The sequence below is a fragment of the Wolffia australiana genome, chromosome 15, assembly GCF_029677425.1.
Source record: "Wolffia australiana isolate 7733 chromosome 15, ASM2967742v1".
NCBI lineage: Eukaryota > Viridiplantae > Streptophyta > Magnoliopsida > Alismatales > Araceae > Wolffia > Wolffia australiana.
In genome coordinates, this window is record NC_135849.1 from 1,989,087 (window position 1) to 2,013,352 (window position 24,266).

The following is a 24,266-nucleotide window of genomic DNA, read 5'->3' on the forward strand; positions in this document are numbered from 1 at the left end:
TATTGACGACAAAGTCTATTAATAATAGGGTAGTTTTTATTTGGGGAAATTCATGTGACATATTATAGCTAGAAAATCATGCTCAAACACGCAATGCCCAACCAAAGCCTTGAGATGCTTAAGACCATCTCTGAGATTATCAAGAATCTGAGTGTACCCAGAAAGTAATCAGAGAGCTTAGAGGATCTTCCAAACATGTTGACTTTTATAGGTGTTTTTTCAAATTTTTATTAAGACCTCTCAGTTATGGACTTTCCTATCATCTGCACAACCAATAAGAAATCAAACTACTGAATTAGATCGTTAATTAATTAGCAAGTTTACAAAGTTAATATTTAACTTGTGATTTAAAATTACGTGTGAAAGAATCAATCAAGACATTTCTGATCAAATATAGAAATAAAACAACACAGATATATATTATGTCAACAAAATCTTAGTTGATGCTCAGATAAACTACAAAATATAAGATATAGATGTATTACTTGTAGTGTTTGAATAGTAAAAATATTGATATTATATATCAGGATGTTATATCATTTTCTTTATGTTCATTTAATATTGGTATTACTGCACATTAATTTTCTTCATTGATCTTTGCTTAAAAATCTCAATAATCATTAACATGTTGGGGAATCCTCCATTACTGCTTGTGAATTATTTCCTCACAATTGTAGTTTTTTTTTCTGAGGAACCAATGATCGAGAATGATCATTTAATATGATTATTTATCCATTAGATGAACATCATATGCGGACTTTTTTGACACTATATATTCCTATTATGAGAACCAAAGTTCAACCAAACATTCATTAACCTTCTGAAATTTTAATTAAGTTATATTTGTACCCATAAGCCTGAAAGGATTCAAGTGAATGTGCTTCGGAATTTGAGTCATCTTCTAAAGGATACAGATCATGAACTTGAGTTCAATCCCTATGTTTCCTAACTCATTAATATAATTAGCAAAAACCTTCATTAATACTATTATTTGGTACGCTTTTATCAAATTGAACGATGTAATGAGAAAATACACTGATCGATACATTATTTATTATTATTACCATGTGTTATCCTAATCACACGTGAGAGTTAATAATGCGGTACTGGCAGTTTGTCCGTGGAATCAAATTTTAGGCTTCCACGTCTTTTGTACGCGGAGTCTCCAGCGCGGCTTCCGATCTATCGTTGTCCAGGTGAATCTCGCCGTCTCCTTTGATCAATCTGTATGTTCCTGAAAATCTCTTTGAAAATCTGTTCGTTCTATTTGTCGTTCGGTGTTTTGCTGTTATACTTCATTTTGTGGCTCGCCCGGAGCGTTTTTTTGATTAATTTTGAGTATGTTGCTGTTTTTGAATCGGTTCTTCCTTTCAGCGTCGAGGATTTCGATTTCTTTGTTGCAATATTGCGGATTTCGTCTTCTCTGCTACGCTTGATTGGCGTGTGTGTGTTTTCGAAACGCCTGTTCGAATGTCATGTTCGCGCAATTAATCGTTCCACGTTTCGCTGTTATCCTTCATTATGTGGCTCGCTGTGAGCATTTTTTTGATTAATTTTGGGTCTGTTGCTGTTTTTGCATCGGTTCTTCCGTTCAGCGTTGAGGATTTCGATTTCCTTGCTGCAATATTGCGGATTTCGTCTTCTCTGCTATGCTTGATTTGCGTCTGTGTGTTTTCGAAACGCCTATTAGAATTATCTCTCATTACGTCTCCTGTTCTCTCAATTATCTCTCCTTAGCTCGGTTATCGAATTCCTTTGCGCAATATTTCAGAGTTCGTTTTCTCTGCTTCACTTGATTTTGCGGCTTTGTGTTCTCGAAACGCCTATTCGAAACTATGTTCTGTTCGGTTGTGGGGTCTGCCGTTCAATATTTCAGAGTTTATGTTCTTTGCTACGCTAGATTTGTGGCTTTCTGTTTTTTTTTTTGAACTATTGTGGCTTTCTGTTTTGAAACGCCTATTCCAGTGTCATGTACTTTTGTTCGCTTTTGGAGCCTTGACTTTTAATTTTCTCTCATTTTAATTTTCTCGTTCGCTTTTTGAGTGACTTTCTGCAATATTTCAGAGCTCATCTTCTCGTGAGTGATCTTTCAATCTGAAGAAGAAGACGGAATCCTCGCTGTCTCATCGCAGGGGTGATCCAAATCCGTGCCGATGGCCGACCTCGAAACCCAAGAGGTGAGATCTGGGTTCAATCCGGAGTTTGTCATCGTTGGAATTCCTTAATTGATCCTCCGTTCTTTCCCCAGTTCCAATTGGGGATTGGATCGAGACTTTTCAGCTGGGTTTTTCAAGATCCGCGGCAAAAACTGCTTCTTTTCCCGTAATTTGAATGGTCTAATTGATTATTCTATAGATGGGCTCATGGGCATGATTATTTTGCGCAAGTTTTCGTTTATTTCGTAGATAATCTAATATTATTCACCCCTGGCGGAGTTTTTTTATTCGCGTATGGTGAGTATTTTCTCCCCTTGAATGTGTAATCGATCTCTTTGAGATAAGGGTTTGAATGGATGATTGACACCGTGAATATACTAGGAAATTAAAGTCGTTCTTGAACTGAAATATTTGTTTCACGTTTATGAAGGTCCTGAGAAGGGACATACCATGGGAGACCTATTTGAATGCGAAGCTTATTACTGGAAGATGCCTTCAGCTGTTGCGGCGTTATGATAAGAGACCTGAGAGCAACCGTGCTGCATTACTTGACGATGTGAGTTTGTTTAGATCTTTATGGCTTAGGGTGATTTCAATCTTGTCGTTGATCTTTCTTATCTATTTTTTTCATTTTCACGATTTTTAAAATTTTTACGATGTTAAATTGGATGTTTCGTTAATAATTGCTCAAAGTAGTCCTTCGTTGGTGACTTTTCTCAATGATTTTTTTGTACAGTAGAAATCAGGTAATACAATTTCTTTTTTTGGGATTTTCTGGTGTTGTTAAAATATCTCAACCAGGAATGTGAAGGATCAAAATCCCATTCTGTGTTATTGGGTTTTGTTTCGTAAGCCTGTTGTTCCTGAGTTTGTGGGAAATGGAAATTAATCGGACAAAAGAGGCTTAATTCTATTTTTTTACTTTGGAGTAAGATCAGTGATTAAAAATTATTAAGATTCTGCGCCTAACACTGTGCTGCAAGCTATAGCCGATGGAAAAGTTGCTACTTCATTTCTTAACTCAGGCAGGATGTTGACTTCAACAATAATCAGTGGTGATTACAGCGGTCATTGAGGATTTCTCTGAATATTTATCTCTGCAAAATTCACTTAATTTGTCTCTATGCAAGGACAGTAGCTGTTCATATTATCTTTCACTTTTTCTGTATCCATCAGATGAGTCTCGTCGATCAGCCTCATACATGGCCATCAGCTCCATTGATTTAGCTGACGTGTATTTTTGTCGTTGTTAAGAGTGGAAAACCTAATTTCTCACACTTGTGCGTTGCTAAGAGCTTTTTCAGTGCATGCTAGTTTTCTCCAATATTAATAAGTTTTACTCGTTTTCAGACTAGAGCGTGTGAGAGAGAAATACTAGGAAAAATCCTTGATTTATGAACATGAAGATTTTATGCAATCCAAGTTGATTGTATCCAAGCATGTATTTCTTTGTTGAAGATTTTGGAGTTCTAGGGTAAGAAACTTGTGGCAGTCTAGAGTTGGAGAAGGTTGTTAGAAACCCCAACCTCTTTTGTGGGGTATCTCTCTCATTATTGCCCACTTGGACATTTTCATCAATTAACATGCCGATATATTTCCTTTTGAATAGTTGTGGCCCTTGAGGCGATGAAGCTCGTCGCATAAATTACTGCCCAAACCTTTAAAGTTCTGATGAACAACTTGAAAAAAGGATGGAGACCCTGAGATGGAGAGCAGTGATGATGTATTTGGAAGCTGAGTTTGGGTTCTTGTTTTCCACCATCCATTGGTGGCATGTCCACTGCAGACACTCCTTCCACTCCCAACAAATAGCACCCTCTCGCACCCTCCCTCTGCCACGGTAGAAGCTCCTTCTTCCTTCTCTCTTTCTCTATCAGGAACAGTTACACTCTTGGGGTTGTAGATTTTGGAGATATAAAGGGGAGATAAGTGTGGCCGTCTAGAATTGAATGGGAAGATCACAGAGAAGGTGAAATCGACTGAAGACCCATAGGAGAGATGATCTCAGGGGATAGGAGATGGTAAGGAATAGATATATAGAGAGGTTATTTATCTTGAGAGGCAGAAGGAATGCACGGGGATTCAATTTCAATTCTCTATCGTCTTCCCTTAGGAAGAGGAGGGTAACCTATTTGAAGAGAAATACAATCCCAGAGAAAATACCAAAAAAGCCTTTGGACGTGAAAAATCGAAATTACCCCCGATGGGTTGTGTAATTGTATTACAAACTGTGATGGTTGAGATGGAGAAGAATCCTCAGACCCATCATGCCGTTCAAAAGAATACTCTCGCCTTGACTGATAATTATCTTTCCCCCCTTATGTTTCTCATAACAGCTATTTATAAGATCCAATGACCTAAGTGTAATACCCAGAAATTGTTGTGCGCACGTATTTTTTCCCTTTCTTTTACCTCTGTTTCATAATTGTTATGTGAATATTGTAATACCCTATAGTTCAAGATTTGGTCAAATCTCTTGATTGGTTTGACTAATTTCATCGGTGCGGTTAAAATCATCTTAGTTCTGATTCAAAAGGAATATCTTATTTAAACACATCAAGATTCTTGATATTTTTTAAATACTCATTCTTAATTTAAATTTCAAGAGGCTCCAGAACATGGCAGATAAAGAAGCAAGTCAAAAAATCTTTTTACTCATCCTTAATTTTTAATTTCTGCAGGAAGGTCCAGCCTACATTAGAGTCTTCGTCAACATCCTGCGAACCATTAATAAGGCGGACACTGTGGAATATGTTCTTGCTCTAATTGACGAAATGCTTTCTGGTATATCAAGGAATAGATCACAATTTAACATATTTAAATTGAGATTAATGAGTAGAAAATTAAAATTTCACATTTTCTCTATTCTCAGTATTTATTTTGTTGGGCAGCAAATCCAAAACAGGCCAGATTATTTCATGATAAATCTCTGGAAAGCGACGACAACTATGAGCCTTTCTTAAGTTGAGTTTTATCTTTAATCATAATCTTTTGTTTCTACTTGTGTAACTCCTTTCTTACTTCTACATGTCATGGTTTCTATTTTACATGACTGTTAACAAACAATAAATTTCGTCAGATTACTGTGGGGCACGAATTGGTTCATGCAAGAAAAGAGCTGTAAGATACTCTCTCTAATTGTGAGGTAATTAAAAAATATTTATTCAACTATGCATCTATTATCTTATGGCCAGATCTTATACTGAGATAGAACTTCACTCCTCTCAGCACAAGTCCAAAAGTTAAGAATGATAGTACCTCAAATGGTAAAGCACCGAGTTCTGAGATCAAGTTTACTACCATTGACGATGTGCTCAAAGGGTTGGTTGACTGGCTATGTTCTCAGGTATGGATCCGTGTGAAATTGTAGAAAGTAATTCTTGATAGTACAACTCCACCATTATTTGTATTGTCCTCGAGGATCGCAAAACCTTGCCTTTTTAGGATATTTCATCATCTTTGTGCTTTGGAGAAGGGATGTAACGGGAGTACCTGCTCACCCCACCATGCGCAGCAAGTGCATACCGAAAAACATTTTGAACATGTCGTGTAGGGATTTTGGTTTGTTCTGAAGAATTGTAGGTTTTACAGGATGAGTGGAAGTTTCGAAAATTTCGTGATTTATTTGAAAGATTTAAAAAGTGGAATAATCAGGAAAATTCCTTATCTCCAACTCTACGTGATTTTCTATGATTCATTGTCCCAACTGACAAGTCAATGCAATTCCCCTTTCATATACTGAGAAATATATCATTTCTAGAAGAATAGAATACTCCGCAAATTCGTTAAGAGAGGAAGGTCTCAGTACATTAATAGAGCTTACCGGTCATACTTATTAATTGGATAGAGAGGTGTATTAAGGACTTTGAGATGAGTTATGTCGGGTAATATGTTCCATTATATTCGTTTTTTGTATTTTCATGACGACAGATTTAAAGAAGTTTCATTTTTTAACATTATTTGTGACGAAATTTTCAAGATCTCTCTCTCTTTCTCTTCTCTCTCTCTCCCCCCCTCTCTCGCTCCTTCTCACTCTCGGCCAATTTTGCACTATCAAAATGCATGTGCAAAATGCTTTTATAGTATGTTCATCAATAGGAGGCATCTTTTTCTTGTCCGAAATCATGAAAAGTGATAAAAAACCTCCCAGAATAATTCTCATGGTTTAAATGACTGTGCTGCAATTTCCTCTTTATACTAGTTTTCTATAAGTTGATTGTTAAGGAATGTTAAATGCAGCTTAAGAATCCAACACACCCCAGCCGTAGTAGCCCGGTAGCCGTTAATGCATTAGCTACATTACTGAGGGAGCCTTCTGTGCGGGCCTACTTTGTTCAAGCAGATGGAATCAAACTGCTGATTCCTTTGATCACCCCTGCGTCCACTCAACAAAGCATTCAGGTGATTTGATTTGTTGTTTTCTTTCGCTCTCTCTCTCTCTTGCTTTATAATGTACTTACATAAGAATACAACAATTCCTCAGTCTGAGGAAAATCTTCATGTATTTCTTCGATTGAATGATAAAATATCCAAGTCCTCACAAATTTTATTTTTTTGGTTTCTGATGACGCATTCAACATCCACAGTTTCATTTGAATATTACCTCACGGTCCTTTTGGTTTTATGGCATGTCATAAAATTTGGTTCTATCATCTCTAGAAAATTGTAAGATTCATTATTCTTTCATCATTGATGCCAGTCATCTCTACCTTTGTTAATCATGAATGTGGAAAATTGATTCAGATTAAAGCCTAACAAGCACAAGCTCTCTATTCTGCAGCTCCTTTATGAAGCTTGCCTATGCCTCTGGCTGCTATCATTCTACGGCACGGCCATAGACTACCTGGCAACGACAAGGATCCTTCCACGACTCGTCGAAGTGGTCAAAGGGTCAACTAAGGAAAAGGTTGGAAATAAATTTCTTTGATTTCTCCCCTTTCATTTCGACCATGGAGGACACGTTGACCTCTGGTCATGAATATTTACTTTGCCTTCATGTCTATCATGATTTACACTGGCCAGTTTGGATTGAGATTTTTCCCTGTACAAAGGTTTGGTGGCATGAGAGTATGGTCTTTCTGATAGAATCCTGGGAGGAAATCTGTCTAAAATCACGCGCCATTAAAGGGATATATTAAGAGGAAGAAGACCATGCAAAACTTGCTGAATGCAATGATTCTGATGCTACTGTCAATCCAGATATGGCCCTCAGATCTGAGGACAACTCCATGTATTCCTGAATTGTCAGTCCTGATACATTGATAGGTGTGAGAATTCAGAGCTATAAGTCTTACTTCTTACTTTAGTTGGAGGGTATTGTGTAATTCGTAGTCTTGTGTAAAAGCAGATAGAAAGGAGTGAATCGGGACCCCATTACAGGGTTTATTTTGGGCTCCCATGGTGGTGGGTTCTTCATGTCGTCCAAACTCCTCTTTATCTTTCTCCTCCATTCATCCTAAAGTTCGTCAATGGGTATCTATAATATTATGAAATCTTGAAAGGGAAGCGGCTCTTTCCCACTCTTAGAGCTAAATGGACCTTTCAGATGCCATTCTGTGCACTTTTCCGATCATACAGTATGTTTTGATGGGTGGTTTATGTTAAACCTCATTTATGTTGAATTTTTTTGATGGCGGCAGGTGGTGAGGGTTGTCATCTTGACGCTCAGGAATTTCTTATCCAAGGGATCGTTCGGTGCCCAGATGGTCGATCTTGGCCTGCCACAAATAGTGCAACACATAAAAGCTCAGGCGTGGACAGATGAGGTAAATCCCCAACTCCCTTCTCTGTTTTCTTTCTTTTCTTTTACTCGGGGGGTGGCATCAGTCGGGCGGATTTTTAAGTTAATTAACAGCTGGCCAGCAGACTTTTTTTTGGTTGTTTCTTCATAAGCTTCTGGCACTTTAAGGATTGGAGGAAAAAAATGATTTTCTGGTTTTCCGAGACTTTAGAATTGTCAATGGCCCGGTAAACATTGAGTACAGCCACCCAGCTATTTTCGGTTGTGCTGAAGTCAAAAATTGATGATTAAACAGCGGTGTGGAACATGTGTTGGAAAGCTTTTGCTCTTTGCAAATGCAAAGGCAAGTGGCTTAATCACCAGCAGAAACTTCACAATGATTTAATTAACTGGAAAATTTTAGGGCATCCAAATAGGCTTCGGCTCATCCCATGACGATGGCGATGGCGATGGCGATGACGATGAAGAATCATCATAATATCATCATTCGTACAATCATTGCTGGAGGACTTCTTCAATATCTCTCCATCTCATCATTGTTGCATTCTCAATGTCTCCTCATCATCATGTTCTCTTCATCTCTTCATTCGTCCTGTACTGAGAGCGACTAATGACAAAGATGTCGAATTCATTGCCATCTGCCAACCCTAGGGAGTAGGATAGAAAGGAATCCAAAAGAAAACAGCGCAAATATACATCCGACATCTCTATCTCTATCTCTAGCTCTTTGGTTTATAAAGCTGAGATAGACAATTCTTTGGTTTGTGCTTCGATTTGTTTTATAAATTTCTTATTTTAACTTGGATAGGATCTGGTGGATGCGCTGGGGCAGCTGGAGGAGGTTGAAAGAGAACGTGAGGAGGCTGAGCTCGTTCGACAAGTACAAGCAGGAGGTGCTGCTGGGCCATCTTGAATGGTCACCCATGCACAAGGACCCCAACTTCTGGCGCGAGAATATCATCAATTTCGAGGAGAACGACTTCCAGGTAAGAGAAAAATAATTAATCTTTGAATTTCTTTGAAAAGTACCAATTTACCTAGGACCATGAAAATATAATGTTGGAGGGAGAATGAAATGGTGATATATTTTCATTCCCCAGAGGGAGAGAGAATATACTGTTGATGAAACAAGAATTGATTAAATGGGTCTTTGATTATACAGACTGTTCGGATGGGAACTGAATATCCAGTTAGAGAGAGTGAAAAATAGGCATTTATACGAAAACCCAGCTGGTGGAAGATGAGATTTTTTTTAAGAATTTCAGATTTTTTGCATACTCGAAGGAGATTTGGAAATATTTTTGCATGCTTTTACTAAATGCATTCATACAAAGGTACATGCATATCCTATCCGAATGGATAAAATCTCAGGAGCTGATACCATTTGACACTCTGTGGAATATCTCGCAAGAGAGGGAATCTGTGCATTTATACTAACACCCAGCAGTTGAAAGAAAAAAAAAACATGATTTACTTTTTGGCTTCCATGCTTACAGGAGATGAAAATGTAGTGTCTTTTCATGACAATCATGCAGGCATGGTACATACATGTCACATCATATCATATTGTATCGTATCATATCATATCATTTAATGCACGTAATGAAGAAATAGAGGAATCCAAGTTTTCATAATCTGATGATGAATGATGAATGAATTGAACAGATCGTTCGAGTGCTGCTGACGATTATGGAGACATCGAGTGACACAATAGCATCGGCAGTGGCGTGCCAGGATATCGCTCAATTCGTTCAGCACCATCCGGGTGGCCGCATCGTTCTCGCTGATCTCGGTGCCAAGGAGAGAGTCATGAAGCTCATGACTCATGAAGATCCAGATGTCATGAAAAACGCGCTCCTCTGCGCCCAGCGCCTCTTCTTGGGCACCAAGTATGCTTCCTTCCTCCAGCCCTCTTCTTGAGGCCTCTTTATTCCATTTTTATTGTGATTATTCTCTTTACCTGGAATATTGCTATGTTATCTGGGCGAATAAATGATCAGACAAATGGAATTTATCCTTATTTATCCAAAACATCCATGATTCCAGAACATCTACTGAAAATTCATCATCCTCTAGCCAATTGAGATGCTAGTATAGAGACGAAATATTCCATAATTTATATTGGTAGTTTTTTTATGATTGTGCACCTGAAATGTGGTTACTGATGCATATACACATTCCTTAATTCTTATTCCCGCTCGGAAAAGGAACATTTTGATATCCTTCTCTCTAAGAAAATAGTACACTTGAAACTTAATTTTATGAATTTTTTATTCATTATGTTCATGGGCGGTCTCGGGCTGCATGTTATTATCTGGTTAAGAAACCCCTAAGAATATCCTTTGACTTTGCTGCAAATCCTTATTCCCACTCGGAAAGGGAACATTTTGATATCCTTCTCTCGAAGAAAATAGTACACTTGAAACTTAATTTTATGAATTATTCATTATGTTCATGGGCGGTCTTGGGCTGCATGTTATTATCTGGTTAAGAAACCCCTAAGAACATCCCTTGACTTTGCTGCAAATCCTTATTCCCACTCGGAAAGGGAACATTTTGATATCCTTCTCTCTAAGAAAATAGTACACTTGAAACTTAATTTTATGAATTATTCATTATGTTCATGGGTGGTCTTGGGCTACATGTTATTATCTGGTTAAGAAACCCCGAAGAACATGCTTTGACTTTGCTACAAAATATAAAGTTGAGGCAAGTGGTATTTGCTTAACACTAATTCACTGTATAGTGAGTAGTTATCATCTTAGCATCACAAATTAAGTGGTACAATTCGACTATTTAGCCTTAGATCTGTACCTTGTATCCTCAATATGCAGATATATTTTTATGTGCTACATCTTGTACCCTCAAAATATAATGATTCAATGGGCAAATCTTTATGTGCTATTATTTATTTAACAAAATCATTTTAGTGCACAATGTTTGGACCTGTTCTTAATACTGTGCAATGATAAGTTTTGAGTGTCTAGATAACATTTGATCTCCTCCACTATACAAGATTGCATTGGAAGTTATACTATTTTACATGGATGGGATCTACACAACATTCCTAGGCCGTACCACTGAGTGCTAATAAAGTATAAAATTAACCTTGGACGATCCCAATTGGTATGGAAAAAACTAGGATTGAATATTTAGGACATGAGACCGGTCAGTCTGGACCAAACCGGGATTGCACTTCCATCATTTTAGGTGGAGCAGCCAAACTGGACTGTACCACTCCTAGAAATGTGAGTGTAACAGGGATAGATAGTCAAAGGCAATTTGCCAATGAATCACACAATGTTTTGGTTGTTACATACAATTGGTCAATTTATTCAGAAGTAATTCGTCGAGATCATGCACATTTTCATCCTACTTTATGAAGAAACTAAAATTAAGCCTAGCCAGTCAGCTCCAACTTATGTTTAAAATTCACACTCAGCACACTCCCTACCCAAAATAAAGGGGTACACTAATTACTTTGCATATAATCATTGGACTTGTCACAAAAGTATCAACATTAGACACAAAACCTCTGACGGATGGGACAGGAAGTAAATTATTTAAATTATTATATATTTTTAGTAAGAGTCAGAAAGGCATCCCCACTTCCAGAACCCATCACAAGCTCTTCCTCTGCCATATGTTTCTTCCTGCTTTGTCGGATGGTTCTCAATGAAGAGATGTGGAGAGAGAAAGACCCAAATAACGAAGGGAGAGGAGAGAGAGGGAAGGCACATTCATCACCAGTGGCTCAAAAACTGGTTATGCTAATAGTCAGCTTATGTTAATAGTCAACATGACTTTTCTACTTTGACTTAGACATTAACTAGTTGACCTGACCCGGGACCAAACAAGACCAGACCGAACTTTAGGTAAGGTTTAGGTCCTTGCTAAAAACTTGGACTAGACCCTAGAAACAAATTTTCCCAAATCTGGACGAGGGCTAAATACGGGATAAATTTACTAGGTGATTTGATGAGATAGGTATAGATAAAAACAAGAGGTTGTAGGGAGGCCCACATTCTGAATCTAAATCTCATAATAATAATAACATGAAGATATATATTTTATAATGTATGTTTTGGGCTTTGTATTCTAGGCTGCCTGATTTTCTGTGCAGCTATGACAATAGCTAATTTCTAGCAAACTTGGCAAAACTCTTTATCACTTAAAGATGCAAGTTGTCAAGATCTTGAACATATTGTGCTTGAATCCAAAGTGAGGCTTTTGAACGGATCTCATTACAAACAGACCGGCACTCGGAACGATTAACGTGATCGAAACCTTAGAGGCTCAAATTTGAAACAAAAGAAATTTAAAATTCTGTATTTCAACCAAGAACAGAGAACAAAGTCTGCCATTTTATGATATATTAATTACTCCATAGAAAGAAAATGAATGTATGAGAACAAGTTCAACCCCATTAATCACACTTACTCTTGGTAAAGTTTCAGTTGTCATTGGAATAGGGCTTGAGCTTTCCATAAAAAGTATGCAATATATTCTATGTAATTTGATGGTACTAATTTGGTCAAAATATTTTGCTCTATTATGGCATATTAAAAAGCTAATTTGTCACGTAAAAAGACAACAATTAATTACAAAGATGCAATGGTTTGGCTTATCGCCATATCATTTTATTATTTATTGGCAAGTTAAAAAGATGGGGAATACATGGGCATGCCTATTAAAACTATATTAGGCGCACAATGATCTTAAATTGAGCATGGAATGAGGAAGCAAAAAGATGCACAAAAAATGCACATTTTTTGCAACAATAACTAGATGTATGCATATTTGGATCTAAATAGATATACACACATTTTAAGTAAACTGATTAGTTCACATTTATATGAGCTTTGATCCACATTTTGATACACCTGAAACTTGATACAATTGAGCACTAATTGTATTATGTAATAAAATAATGATTTACATGATACCTATAATGGTGACTTAGACACATAGGTATGAATATAACAAATCCTTTCTTCGTTACTAACAGGAATGAAATTACAAGAGAAATATCTTCCTTCTTTTATTATTTTCTATAAGCTTTTTATCTGTTTGTGCGATACATTTTTGAGAGCCAAACCCAACTAGAGGACTTCGTATCAGTTTCCTCAAATTACATGTTCAGTAATCAAATGCAAATGAACCTAACTTTATTTAACACATAATGCACTAAAATGTTCACATAAGACAGACGCAGAGATGATGCTTGAGAAAAGAAAGCAAACAAATCACCAAAAATAACTAACTATTCAGATAAAAAAGTATTACTTAGTTCAATCCAAACGAATCACAAAAATAAGAACTTATTCGGTAAAAAAAAGCCTTATTGATCAAAGAGCAAACCTCCAGGAGCCGAGATTGAGCGAAATGCCTGGCCGGAGTTCTTAAGAGCAGCGAAGGATCTGGGCACCTGAAATTTTCTCTTCTTCAAGAACTCAATGGAATCTTCTAAGCAGTGAGATGGGTGTGACTCTTTCAGAATCACAGCTTCTACAGCCCTGTTTAGTTGATCGTCAATCTCATTAAGATCATCACATCTACAAAAAAATATAATAATTTTTTCGTAACCTCGATCACCAGAACTTACCCGAAATGCTTGTGCTGCCTCTTTTTTCTAGAGACCGGCTCATCGACGATTGTTTAGCTCTCCGTGTCTGACGAGAAAGTCGGCCTGGAACTGTGACATTGATTTTGAAGGCCAATCAGAGAAAAGCCAGGATAATCACAGATTTGAACGAACAAATTGAAATTGATAGAGAAAAGAGAGATAGATAGATAGATAGATAGATAGAAAGTTATTCTTTCTCTCTCTTTCATGCTTTATAATTTTTTACATAAAAAAAAACTGTTTTATATTTTTTGGGGCAAACAATGCCATGATAACACATAGTGGGGTTCATTCAAACTAATGATTCGAATGAATTGCTTTGGATTCATTCTTATCCGTATGAACTGTAAGAATGCGTCTCAAAATCACGGATAAGTATATTTCAAAAACAATCCCTGCAATTATCGAAAGAGACTGAACTACATCATGAAAGGCCTGCACACATTTAATCCCAAACATTTCAACTAAGCTCCTGGCAGTACTACCAAAAGTAATTTAGAGAACAAGTGCATACCAAAATTTTTTTGAACATGTCATGTAGGGATTTTGGTTTGTTCTGAAGAATTTTAGGTTTTACAGGATGAGTGGAAGTTTCGAATTTTGTGATTTATTTGAAAGATTTAATAAGTAGAATAATCAGGAATATTCCTTATCTCCAACTCTACGTGATTTTCTATGATTCATTGTCCCAACTGACAAGTCAATGCAATTCCCCTTTCATATACTGAGAAAAATATCATTTCTAGAAGAATAGAATACTCCGCAAATTCGTTAAGAGAGGAAGGCCTCAGTACATTAATAGAGCTTGCCGGTCATACTTATTAATTGGATAGAGAGGTGTATTAAGGACTTTGAGATGAGTTATGTCGGGTAATATGTTCCATTATATTCGTTTTTTGTATTTTCATGACGACAGATTTAAAGAAGTTTCATTTTTTAACATTATTTGTGACGAAATTTTCAAGATCTCTCTCTCTTTCTCTTCTCTCTCTCTCACTCCTTCTCACTCTCGGCCAATTTTGCACTATCAAAATGCATGTTCAAAATGCTTTTATAGTATGTTCATCAATAGGAAGCATCTTTTTCTTGACCCAAATCATGGAAAGAGATAAAAAACCTCCCAGAATAATTCTCATGGTTTAAATGACTGTGCTGCAATTTCCTCTTTATACTAGTTTTCTATAAGTTGATTGTTAAGGAATGTTTAATACAGCTTAAGAATCCGTCACACCCCAGCCGTAGCACCCCTGTAGCCGTTAATGCATTGGCTACATTACTGAGGGCGCCTTTTGTGCGGGCCTTCTTTGTTCAAGCAGATGGAATCAAACTGCTGGTTCCTTTGATCACCCCTGCCTCCTTTGATCAACAAAGCATTCAGGTGATTTGATTCGTTGTTTTCTTTCGCTCTCTCTCTCTCTTGCTTTATAATGTACTTACATAAGAATACAACAATTCCTCAGTCTGAGGAAAATCTTCATGTATTTCTTCGATTGAATGATAAAATATCCAAGTCCTCACAAATTTTATTTTTTTGGTTTCTGATGACGCATTCAACATCCACAGTTTCATTTGAATATTACCTCACGGTCCTTTTGGTTTTATGGCATGTCATAAAATTTGGTTCTATCATCTCTAGAAAATTGTAAGATTCATTATTCTTTCATCATTGATGCCAGTCATCTCTACCTTTGTTAATCATGAATGTGGAAAATTGATTCAGATTAAAACCTAACAAGCACAAGCTCTCTATTCTGCAGCTCCTTTATGAAGCTTGCCTATGCCTCTGGCTGCTATCATTCTACGGCGCGGCCATAGACTACCTGGCAACGACAAGGATCCTTCCACGACTCGTCGAAGTGGTCAAAGGGTCAACTAAGGAAAAGGTTGGAAATAAATTTCTTTGATTTCTCCCCTTTCATTTCGACCATGGAGGACACGTTGACCTCTGGTCATGAATATTTACTTTGCCTTCATGTCTATCATGATTTACACTGGCCAGTTTGGATTGAGATTTTTCCCTGTACAAAGGTTTGGTGGCATGAGAGTATGGTCTTTCTGATAGAATCCTGGGAGGAAATCTGTCTAAAATCACGCGCCATTAAAGGGATATATTAAGAGGAAGAAGACCATGCAAAACTTGCTGAATGCAATGATTCTGATGCTACTGTCAATCCAGATATGGCCCGCAGATCCGAGGACAACTCCATGTATTCCTGAATTGTCAGTCCTGATACATTGATAGGTGTGAGAATTCAGAGCTATAAGTCTTACTTCTTACTTTAGTTGGAGGGTATTGTGTAATTCGTAGTCTTGTGTAAAAGCAGATAGAAAGGAGTGAATCGGGACCCCATTACAGGGTTTATTTTGGGCTCCCATGGTGGTGGGTTCTTCATGTCGTCCAAACTCCTCTTTATCTTTCTCCTCCATTCATCCTAAAGTTCGTCAATGGGTATCTATAATATTATGAAATCTTGAAAGGGAAGCGGCTCTTTCCCACTCTTAGAGCTAAATGGACCTTTCAGATGCCATTCTGTGCACTTTTCCGATCATACAGTATGTTTTGATGGGTGGTTTATGTTAAACCTCATTTATGTTGAATTTTTTTGATGGCGGCAGGTGGTGAGGGTTGTCATCTTGACGCTCAGGAATTTCTTATCCAAGGGATCGTTCGGTGCCCAGATGGTCGATCTTGGCCTGCCACAAATAGTGCAACACATAAAAGCTCAGGCGTGGACAGATGAGGTAAATCCCCAACTCCCTTCTCTGTTTTCTTTCTTTTCTTTTACTCGGGGGGTGGCATCAGTCGGGCGGATTTTTAAGTTAATTAACAGCTGGCCAGCAGACTTTTTTTTGGTTGTTTCTTCATAAGCTTCTGGCACTTTAAGGATTGGAGGAAAAAAATGATTTTCTGGTTTTCCGAGACTTTAGAATTGTCAATGGCCCGGTAAACATTGAGTACAGCCACCCAGCTATTTTCGGTTGTGCTGAAGTCAAAAATTGATGATTAAACAGCGGTGTGGAACATGTGTTGGACAGCATTTTCTCTTTGCAAATGCAAAGGCAAGCTGCTTAATTGCCAGTAGAAACTTCATAATGGTTTAATTAACTGGCAAATTTTAGGGCATCCAAACAGGCTTTGGCTCATCCCATGACGATGATGATGAGGAATCATCATAATTATCATCATTCATACAATCATTGGTTGAGGACTTCTTCAATATCTATCCATCTCATCATTGTCGCCTTCTCAATGTCTCCTCATCATCATGTTCTCTTCGTCTCGTCAGTCGTCCTGTATAGAGAGCAACTAACGACAATGATGTCAAACATCACCATCTGCCAACGCTATGGAAGTAGGATAGAAAGGAATCCGAAAAAAACAGTGCAAGTATACATCCAACGTCTCTATCTCTATCTCAAACTCTTTGGTTTATAGGATTAAAAATTGAATTTATGATATAAATCTTCTTGATGGTGTTGGATCTGTTCGCACCGATCGGTGGTGTGGATATTCATGGACAAAGCTCATCCCCCACTCCGTAAGCTCTCGAGCCAATTACATGGATCATTGGGAACCTGACAGTGGCATGGCCCTTGTGTTTTTGTTTACTGGCAAAAAACATGGTGCCGGGTACGTCCAACCTTGCTTTTGTGCCTGTAGACCGATCTAGTCGTGCCCTGGATGCCACCCAGGGGGATTATGTATATATAAGTAGATTTTTTATCATATCTTATAGGCGTGGAGCGAGCATAAATATCACAATTATGCTAGAACCCGACTCGTCCACGCCCATGTGCAGGAAAAAGAGAAGATACATAAGTGATACCTGGTAGGTGCTCGGAGAAGATCGCTCCTGTCGGCATTTTTCCGAATCTCCCCGCAGTGGTGATGATGCATAGCGGAGACCTCCCCACCGTCGACAGTCGCCATTGATGAGGAGCGTGACGAAGACATCAGTTAGGTGAGAGAGCGAGCGCTCCCGCCTTTTGTGTTTCATGCAATACGTCAATCGTGTGGGCCAATCGCGGGAGATGATCATTCGTGCCTGCAGGAGTGGGTGGAGCTGGTGTAGCAGATGCGATGCTTGGAGTGTGTGCAGTCCAACCCGTCGTCTGCTGATGTCAATGTTGAGGTGTGCGGCAAGTTGGACTATCAGGCGAGAGGATGAGCTCTCCGCCCCTAGTGCTCCATGCAATCTGCCAGTCCCTCGACCCGCCTTAGACAGTGTGCGACGCGTGCAAAGAGCCGGCAAGCCGAGGCATCCACGACCCTCGTGTTGACTACCTACCTTGATGTCGTGTATCATTTGGTGTAACATCGTATTACTCGTTGAATTTTAACAACACATCATTTTTAATCACGTTTGCGAACACCATTCTCGCCATTTCCCCGTGGTGTAACACGAGCCGCTCAAGCGTGGCACATTGTGTTACATCACTCCCCATTCCCAAAGGATATGGTGTATGTATCATCAGGAAAAGTCTGCAGTAGAAGCGGTAGTGAGAACTGGTAAAAATGTGGACACCGCTAGTGAATGATCACGACGATGAGAGTTCCCTAGAGATTGATCGAGGAGGGAACCGTCGAGGTAGATTCGAGGTGAAAATTCTGGGTTGACCAACAGCAAGAAGGAGATATGGAACCAGAGTGATCGTCCGTCGATGAAGGCCAGTCGGATTGACACGGGGTCGTCAGGGGAAGCACAAGCAACCAGTCGACGGTCATGGAAAAGAGAGAAAGAGTGAAATTGGTCCAAGTGAGACCGTAGAAAATCCTCGGGCGAAAGCAACACCCACTTGATGTTCGAGGACGCCGGATCTGACAATCACACATGGAATATCAGATGTTCAGGAAAACATCAATATTGAGTCTTCTTGAAAGCAATTGACGTTCTGGCTTTGGAGGAGAATTACTGGAGCTTGGAGAAGCCCTGCAATAATGGCAGTAATCTTCAACAATTTTCCTTCCCAATCAGATCTCCGAGATATAACGGGAAGATCAAGAAGGTGTTCAACATAAACATGAACTCTCTCAAAGAACAAAATAACTGACAACTCAACGAAACAGGTCTGGATTTTTTTTCTTGAAAGAAGACAACCTGACTCCCATGTTCACCCGCCCTCTCTTCTTATTGAAGAGGGGGGGACGGTTATGGACCTCCTAGTGGACCCTTTTAAGGGGGAAGCTTATGGGGCTTCCCCCTAAAAGGGTTCTTTAGGGGAGTAAGAATTCGAATGGACTCCCCCCAAAAGGTACAAAGTGAATCAATAAGACAAACACATAAACATCATTCATGGGAAGGCCTAAACACATACAGGGAAATAAAACAATGGAGATTGTCGTAAAACAAGTGATTATGTAAGAAAGAACCGCCGGAGAAGGAACCCAACGTTAGACTTGATACTGGAAATACGAATTCTTCACGTCGGCGCGAGCTACACGGCATGGTTGATGATGAGATTGAGTGTGCTCCTTGGGATGGTCCTCCATCAGGAAGATATCATAAGATGCATACATTTACATGTCATTTACAATCCTAATATGCATTAGATTAATTCAATTAATGCATTTCAACACTTATTGTGTATTTTTTCATTCCAGTCATGAATTCAAATAGAGTTAGTTATTTCATACAATTTTAAGATGGTAAAAAGGAGCGTGTGCGATAGATTAAAAAATTTTAATGCAATTTTACCGTATTCACTGCTAAAATCTTAGTGCTTTGGAAAATTCCAGGATTAATTGACTTTTTTATATATATATTATAATATGGGATCTAAAACGCATTAAAATTTTAATCTTGAGATTGTGTTAGTAGACTGTGAGATCTGGACAGGGAGCAGGTTGATTGCAGGGGTGGTCTAATTGATTTTGGAAGCAAACTACAAGGTTATGCAACGGGTCATAGAAGGAGATAAGTTATCTTTCCCAAAGTCACTAAGCAAGTATTTGAACTGGAAGATAAATTTAAGTTGGCCCATTTTAAGGTAAATGACACATGGATTGTGGTGATAGGCTTGTGCCTGTGCAAGCTCATGGGGAATGAGAATGAGACAATCAACTTCATCATACAGCATAAATAAGACAATCAACCCTATCTATATTTATTGAAGTTATTCCTTATTTTTTCCACTTTACATCAACCCCCAAAATAATCATTCCTTGTGATAATGTTGTCTAGTTTTTAAAACATTATATGCATTTTATCAGGATTATCATTCTTGTGTGTCCTACTGTAGAAAATCATTAAATTTATAGCTCAAAATTTTCGTACTGACGAGGATGTGGTCAAATTTCAACATGCCATCTCTGGGTTGTGGAATGACTAAGTGCTGAAAGATCCATGCGAAGGTCAAATTAAGGAAGAAGCTTTTGTGAAGATGATGGTAGAGAAGATGAAACTCACCATTTCTCATTAAATATGACTAAGGACAAAATCAATATTCCACATTCATGATTAACAAAGGTAGAGATGACTGGCATCAATGATGAAAGAATAATGAATCTTACAATTTTCAAGAGATGATAGAACCAAATTTTATAACATGACGTAAAACCAAAATGATCGTGAGTTAATATTCATATGAAACTGTGGACGTTGAATGCGTCATCAGAAACCAAAAAAAAAAAAAATTGTGAGGACTTGGGGATTTTATCATTCAATCAAAGAAATACAAGAGGATTTTCCTCAAACTGAGGAATTATTATATTTTTATGCAGTACTTTATAAAGCGAGAGAGAGAGAGAGAAACAAAACAACGAATCAAATCACCTGAATGCTTTGTTGATCAAAGGAGGCAGGGGTGATCAAAGGAACCAGCAGTTTGATTCCATCTGCTTGAACAAAGAAGGCCCGCACAAAAGGCGCCCTCAGTAATGTAGCCAATGCATTAACGGCTACAGGGGTGCTACGGCTGGGGTGTGACGGATTCTTAAGCTGTATTAAACATTCCTTAACAATCAACTTATAGAAAACTAGTATAAAGAGGAAATTGCAGCACAGTCATTTAAACCATGAGAATTATTCTGGGAGGTTTTTTATCTCTTTCCATGATTTGGGTCAAGAAAAAGATGCTTCCTATTGATGAACATACTATAAAAGCATTTTGAACATGCATTTTGATAGTGCAAAATTGGCCGAGAGTGAGAAGGAGTGAGAGAGAGAGAAGAGAAAGAGAGAGAGATCTTGAAAATTTCGTCACAAATAATGTTAAAAAATGAAACTTCTTTAAATCTGTCGTCATGAAAATACAAAAAACGAATATAATGGAACATATTACCCGACATAACTCATCTCAAAGTCCTTAATACACCTCTCTATCCAATTAATAAGTATGACCGGCAAGCTCTATTAATGTACTGAGGCCTTCCTCTCTTAACGAATTTGCGGAGTATTCTATTCTTCTAGAAATGATATTTTTCTCAGTATATGAAAGGGGAATTGCATTGACTTGTCAGTTGGGACAATGAATCATAGAAAATCACGTAGAGTTGGAGATAAGGAATTTTCCTGATTATTCCACTTTTTAAATCTTTCAAATAAATCACGAAATTTTCGAAACTTCCACTCATCCTGTAAAACCTAAAATTCTTCAGAACAAACCAAAATCCCTACATGACATGTTCAAAAAAATTTTGGTATGCACTTGTTCTCTAAATTACTTTTGGTAGTACTGCCAGGAGCTTAGTTGAAATGTTTGGGATTAAATGTGTGCAGGCCTTTCATGATGTAGTTCAGTCTCTTTCGATAATTGCAGGGATTGTTTTTGAAATATACTTATCCGTGATTTTGAGACGCATTCTTACAGTTCATACGGATAAGAATGAATCCAAAGCAATTCATTCGAATCATTAGTTTGAATGAACCCCACTATGTGTTATCATGGCATTGTTTGCCCCAAAAAATATAAAACAGTTTTTTTTTATGTAAAAAATTATAAAGCATGAAAGAGAGAGAAAGAATAACTTTCTATCTATCTATCTATCTATCTATCTCTCTTTTCTCTATCAATTTCAATTTGTTCGTTCAAATCTGTGATTATCCTGGCTTTTCTCTGATTGGCCTTCAAAATCAATGTCACAGTTCCAGGCCGACTTTCTCGTCAGACACGGAGAGCGAAACAATCGTCGATGAGCCGGTCTCTAGAAAAAAGAGGCAGCACAAGCATTTCGGGTAAGTTCTGGTGATCGAGGTTACGAAAAAATTATTATATTTTTTTGTAGATGTGATGATCTTAATGAGATTGACGATCAACTAAACAGGGCTGTAGAAGCTGTGATTCTGAAAGAGTCACACCCATCTCACTGCTTAGAAGATTCCATTGAGTTCTTGAAGAAGAGAAAATTTCAGGTGCCCAGATCCTTCGCTGCTCTTAAGAACTCCGGCCAGGCATTTCGCTCAATCTCGGCTCCTGGAGGTTTGCTCTTTGATCAATAAGGCTTTTTTTTACCGAATAAGTTCTTATTTTTGTGATTCGTTTGGATTGAACTAAGTAATACTTTTTTATCTGAATAGTTAGTTATTTTTGGTGATTTGTTTGCTTTCTTTTCTCAAGCATCATCTCTGCGTCTGTCTTATGTGAACATTTTAGTGCATTATGTGTTAAATAAAGTTAGGTTCATTTGCATTTGATTACTGAACATGTAATTTGAGGAAACTGATACGAAGTCCTCTAGTTGGGTTTGGCTCCTCAAAAAATGTATCGCACAAACAGATAAAAAGCTTATAGAAAATACGAAAAGAAGGAAGATATTTCTCTTGTAATTTCATTCCTGTTAGTAACGAAGAAAGGATTTGTTATATTCATACCTATGTGTCTAAGTCACCATTATAGGTATCATGTAAATCATTATTTTATTACATAATACAATTAGTGCTCAATTGTATCAAGTTTCAGGTGTATCAAAATGTGGATCAAAGCTCATATAAATGTGAACTAATCAGTTTACTTAAAATGTGTGTATATCTATTTAGATCCAAATATGCATACATCTAGTTATTGTTGCAAAAAATGTGCATTTTTTGTGCATCTTTTTGCTTCCTCATTCCATGCTCAATTTAAGATCATTGTGCGCCTAATATAGTTTTAATAGGCATGCCCATGTATTCCCCATCTTTTTAACTTGCCAATAAATAATAAAATGATATGGCGATAAGCCAAACCATTGCATCTTTGTAATTAATTGTTGTCTTTTTACGTGACAAATTAGCTTTTTAATATGCCATAATAGAGCAAAATATTTTGACCAAATTAGTACCATCAAATTACATAGAATATATTGCATACTTTTTATGGAAAGCTCAAGCCCTATTCCAATGACAACTGAAACTTTACCAAGAGTAAGTGTGATTAATGGGGTTGAACTTGTTCTCATACATTCATTTTCTTTCTATGGAGTAATTAATATATCATAAAATGGCAGACTTTGTTCTCTGTTCTTGGTTGAAATACAGAATTTTAAATTTCTTTTTTCAAATTTGAGCCTCGAAGGTTTCGATCACGTTAATCGTTCCGAGTGCCGGTCTGTTTGTAATGAGATCCGTTCAAAAGCCTCACTTTGGATTCAAGCACAATATGTTCAAGATCTTGACAACTTGCATCTTTAAGTGATAAAGAGTTTTGCCAAGTTTGCTAGAAATTAGCTATTGTCATAGCTGCACAGAAAATCAGGCAGCCTAGAATACAAAGCCCAAAACATACATTATAAAATATATATCTTCATGTTATTATTATTATGAGATTTAGATTCAGAATGTGGGCCTCCCTACAACCTCTTGTTTTTATCTATACCTATCTCATCAAATCACCTAGTAAATTTATCCCGTATTTAGCCCTCGTCCAGATTTGGGAAAATTTGTTTCTAGGGTCTAGTCCAAGTTTTTAGCAAGGACCTAAACCTTACCTAAAGTTCGGTCTGGTCTTGTTTGGTCCCGGGTCAGGTCAACTAGTTAATGTCTAAGTCAAAGTAGAAAAGTCATGTTGACTATTAACATAAGCTGACCATTAGCATAACCAGTTTTTGAGCCACTGGTGATGAATGTGCCTTCCCTCTCTCTCCTCTCCCTTCGTTATTTGGGTCTTTCTCTCTCCACATCTCTTCATTGAGAACCATCCGACAAAGCAGGAAGAAACATATGGCAGAGGAAGAGCTTGTGATGGGTTCTGGAAGTGGGGATGCCTTTCTGACTCTTACTAAAAATATATAATAATTTAAATAATTTACTTCCTGTCCCATCCGTCAGAGGTTTTGTGTCTAATGTTGATACTTTTGTGACAAGTCCAATGATTATATGCAAAGTAATTAGTGTACCCCTTTATTTTGGGTAGGGAGTGTGCTGAGTGTGAATTTTAAACATAAGTTGGAGCTGACTGGCTAGGCTTAATTTTAGTTTCTTCATAAAGTAGGATGAAAATGTGCATGATCTCGACGAATTACTTCTGAATAAATTGACCAATTGTATGTAACAACCAAAACATTGTGTGATTCATTGGCAAATTGCCTTTGACTATCTATCCCTGTTACACTCACATTTCTAGGAGTGGTACAGTCCAGTTTGGCTGCTCCACCCTAAAATGATGGAAGTGCAATCCCGGTTTGGTCCAGACTGACCGGTCTCATGTCCTAAATATTCAATCCTAGTTTTTTCCATACCAATTGGGATCGTCCAAGGTTAATTTTATACTTTATTAGCACTCAGTGGTACGGCCTAGGAATGTTGTGTAGATCCCATCCATGTAAAAT

General features: G+C 37.7%; 1 protein-coding gene and 1 long non-coding RNA gene across 2 annotated transcripts; both read left to right on the forward strand.

The window, feature by feature from the left end:
* The first annotated feature begins 1,073 nt into the window (after positions 1–1,073).
* LOC144712970 (putative V-type proton ATPase subunit H) lies at positions 1,074–9,946 on the forward strand. The gene is given in 13 exon segments (XM_078587415.1): positions 1,074–1,196; positions 2,065–2,177; positions 2,587–2,712; positions 4,838–4,940; positions 5,048–5,118; positions 5,234–5,301; positions 5,385–5,502; positions 6,396–6,557; positions 6,937–7,062; positions 7,796–7,921; positions 8,705–8,736; positions 8,738–8,882; positions 9,562–9,946. Coding segments are annotated over 12 exon segments (1,356 nt in total). The 5' UTR covers positions 1,074–1,196; positions 2,065–2,153; the 3' UTR covers positions 9,817–9,946.
* Positions 9,947–16,519: 6,573 nt separating this feature from the next.
* On the forward strand, positions 16,520–17,883 carry LOC144712973 (uncharacterized). Its single transcript, XR_013583915.1, has 3 exons — positions 16,520–17,153; positions 17,260–17,484; positions 17,575–17,883. It is a non-coding gene; the product is annotated as an uncharacterized LOC144712973 (long non-coding RNA).
* Positions 17,884–24,266: the final 6,383 nt, after the last annotated feature.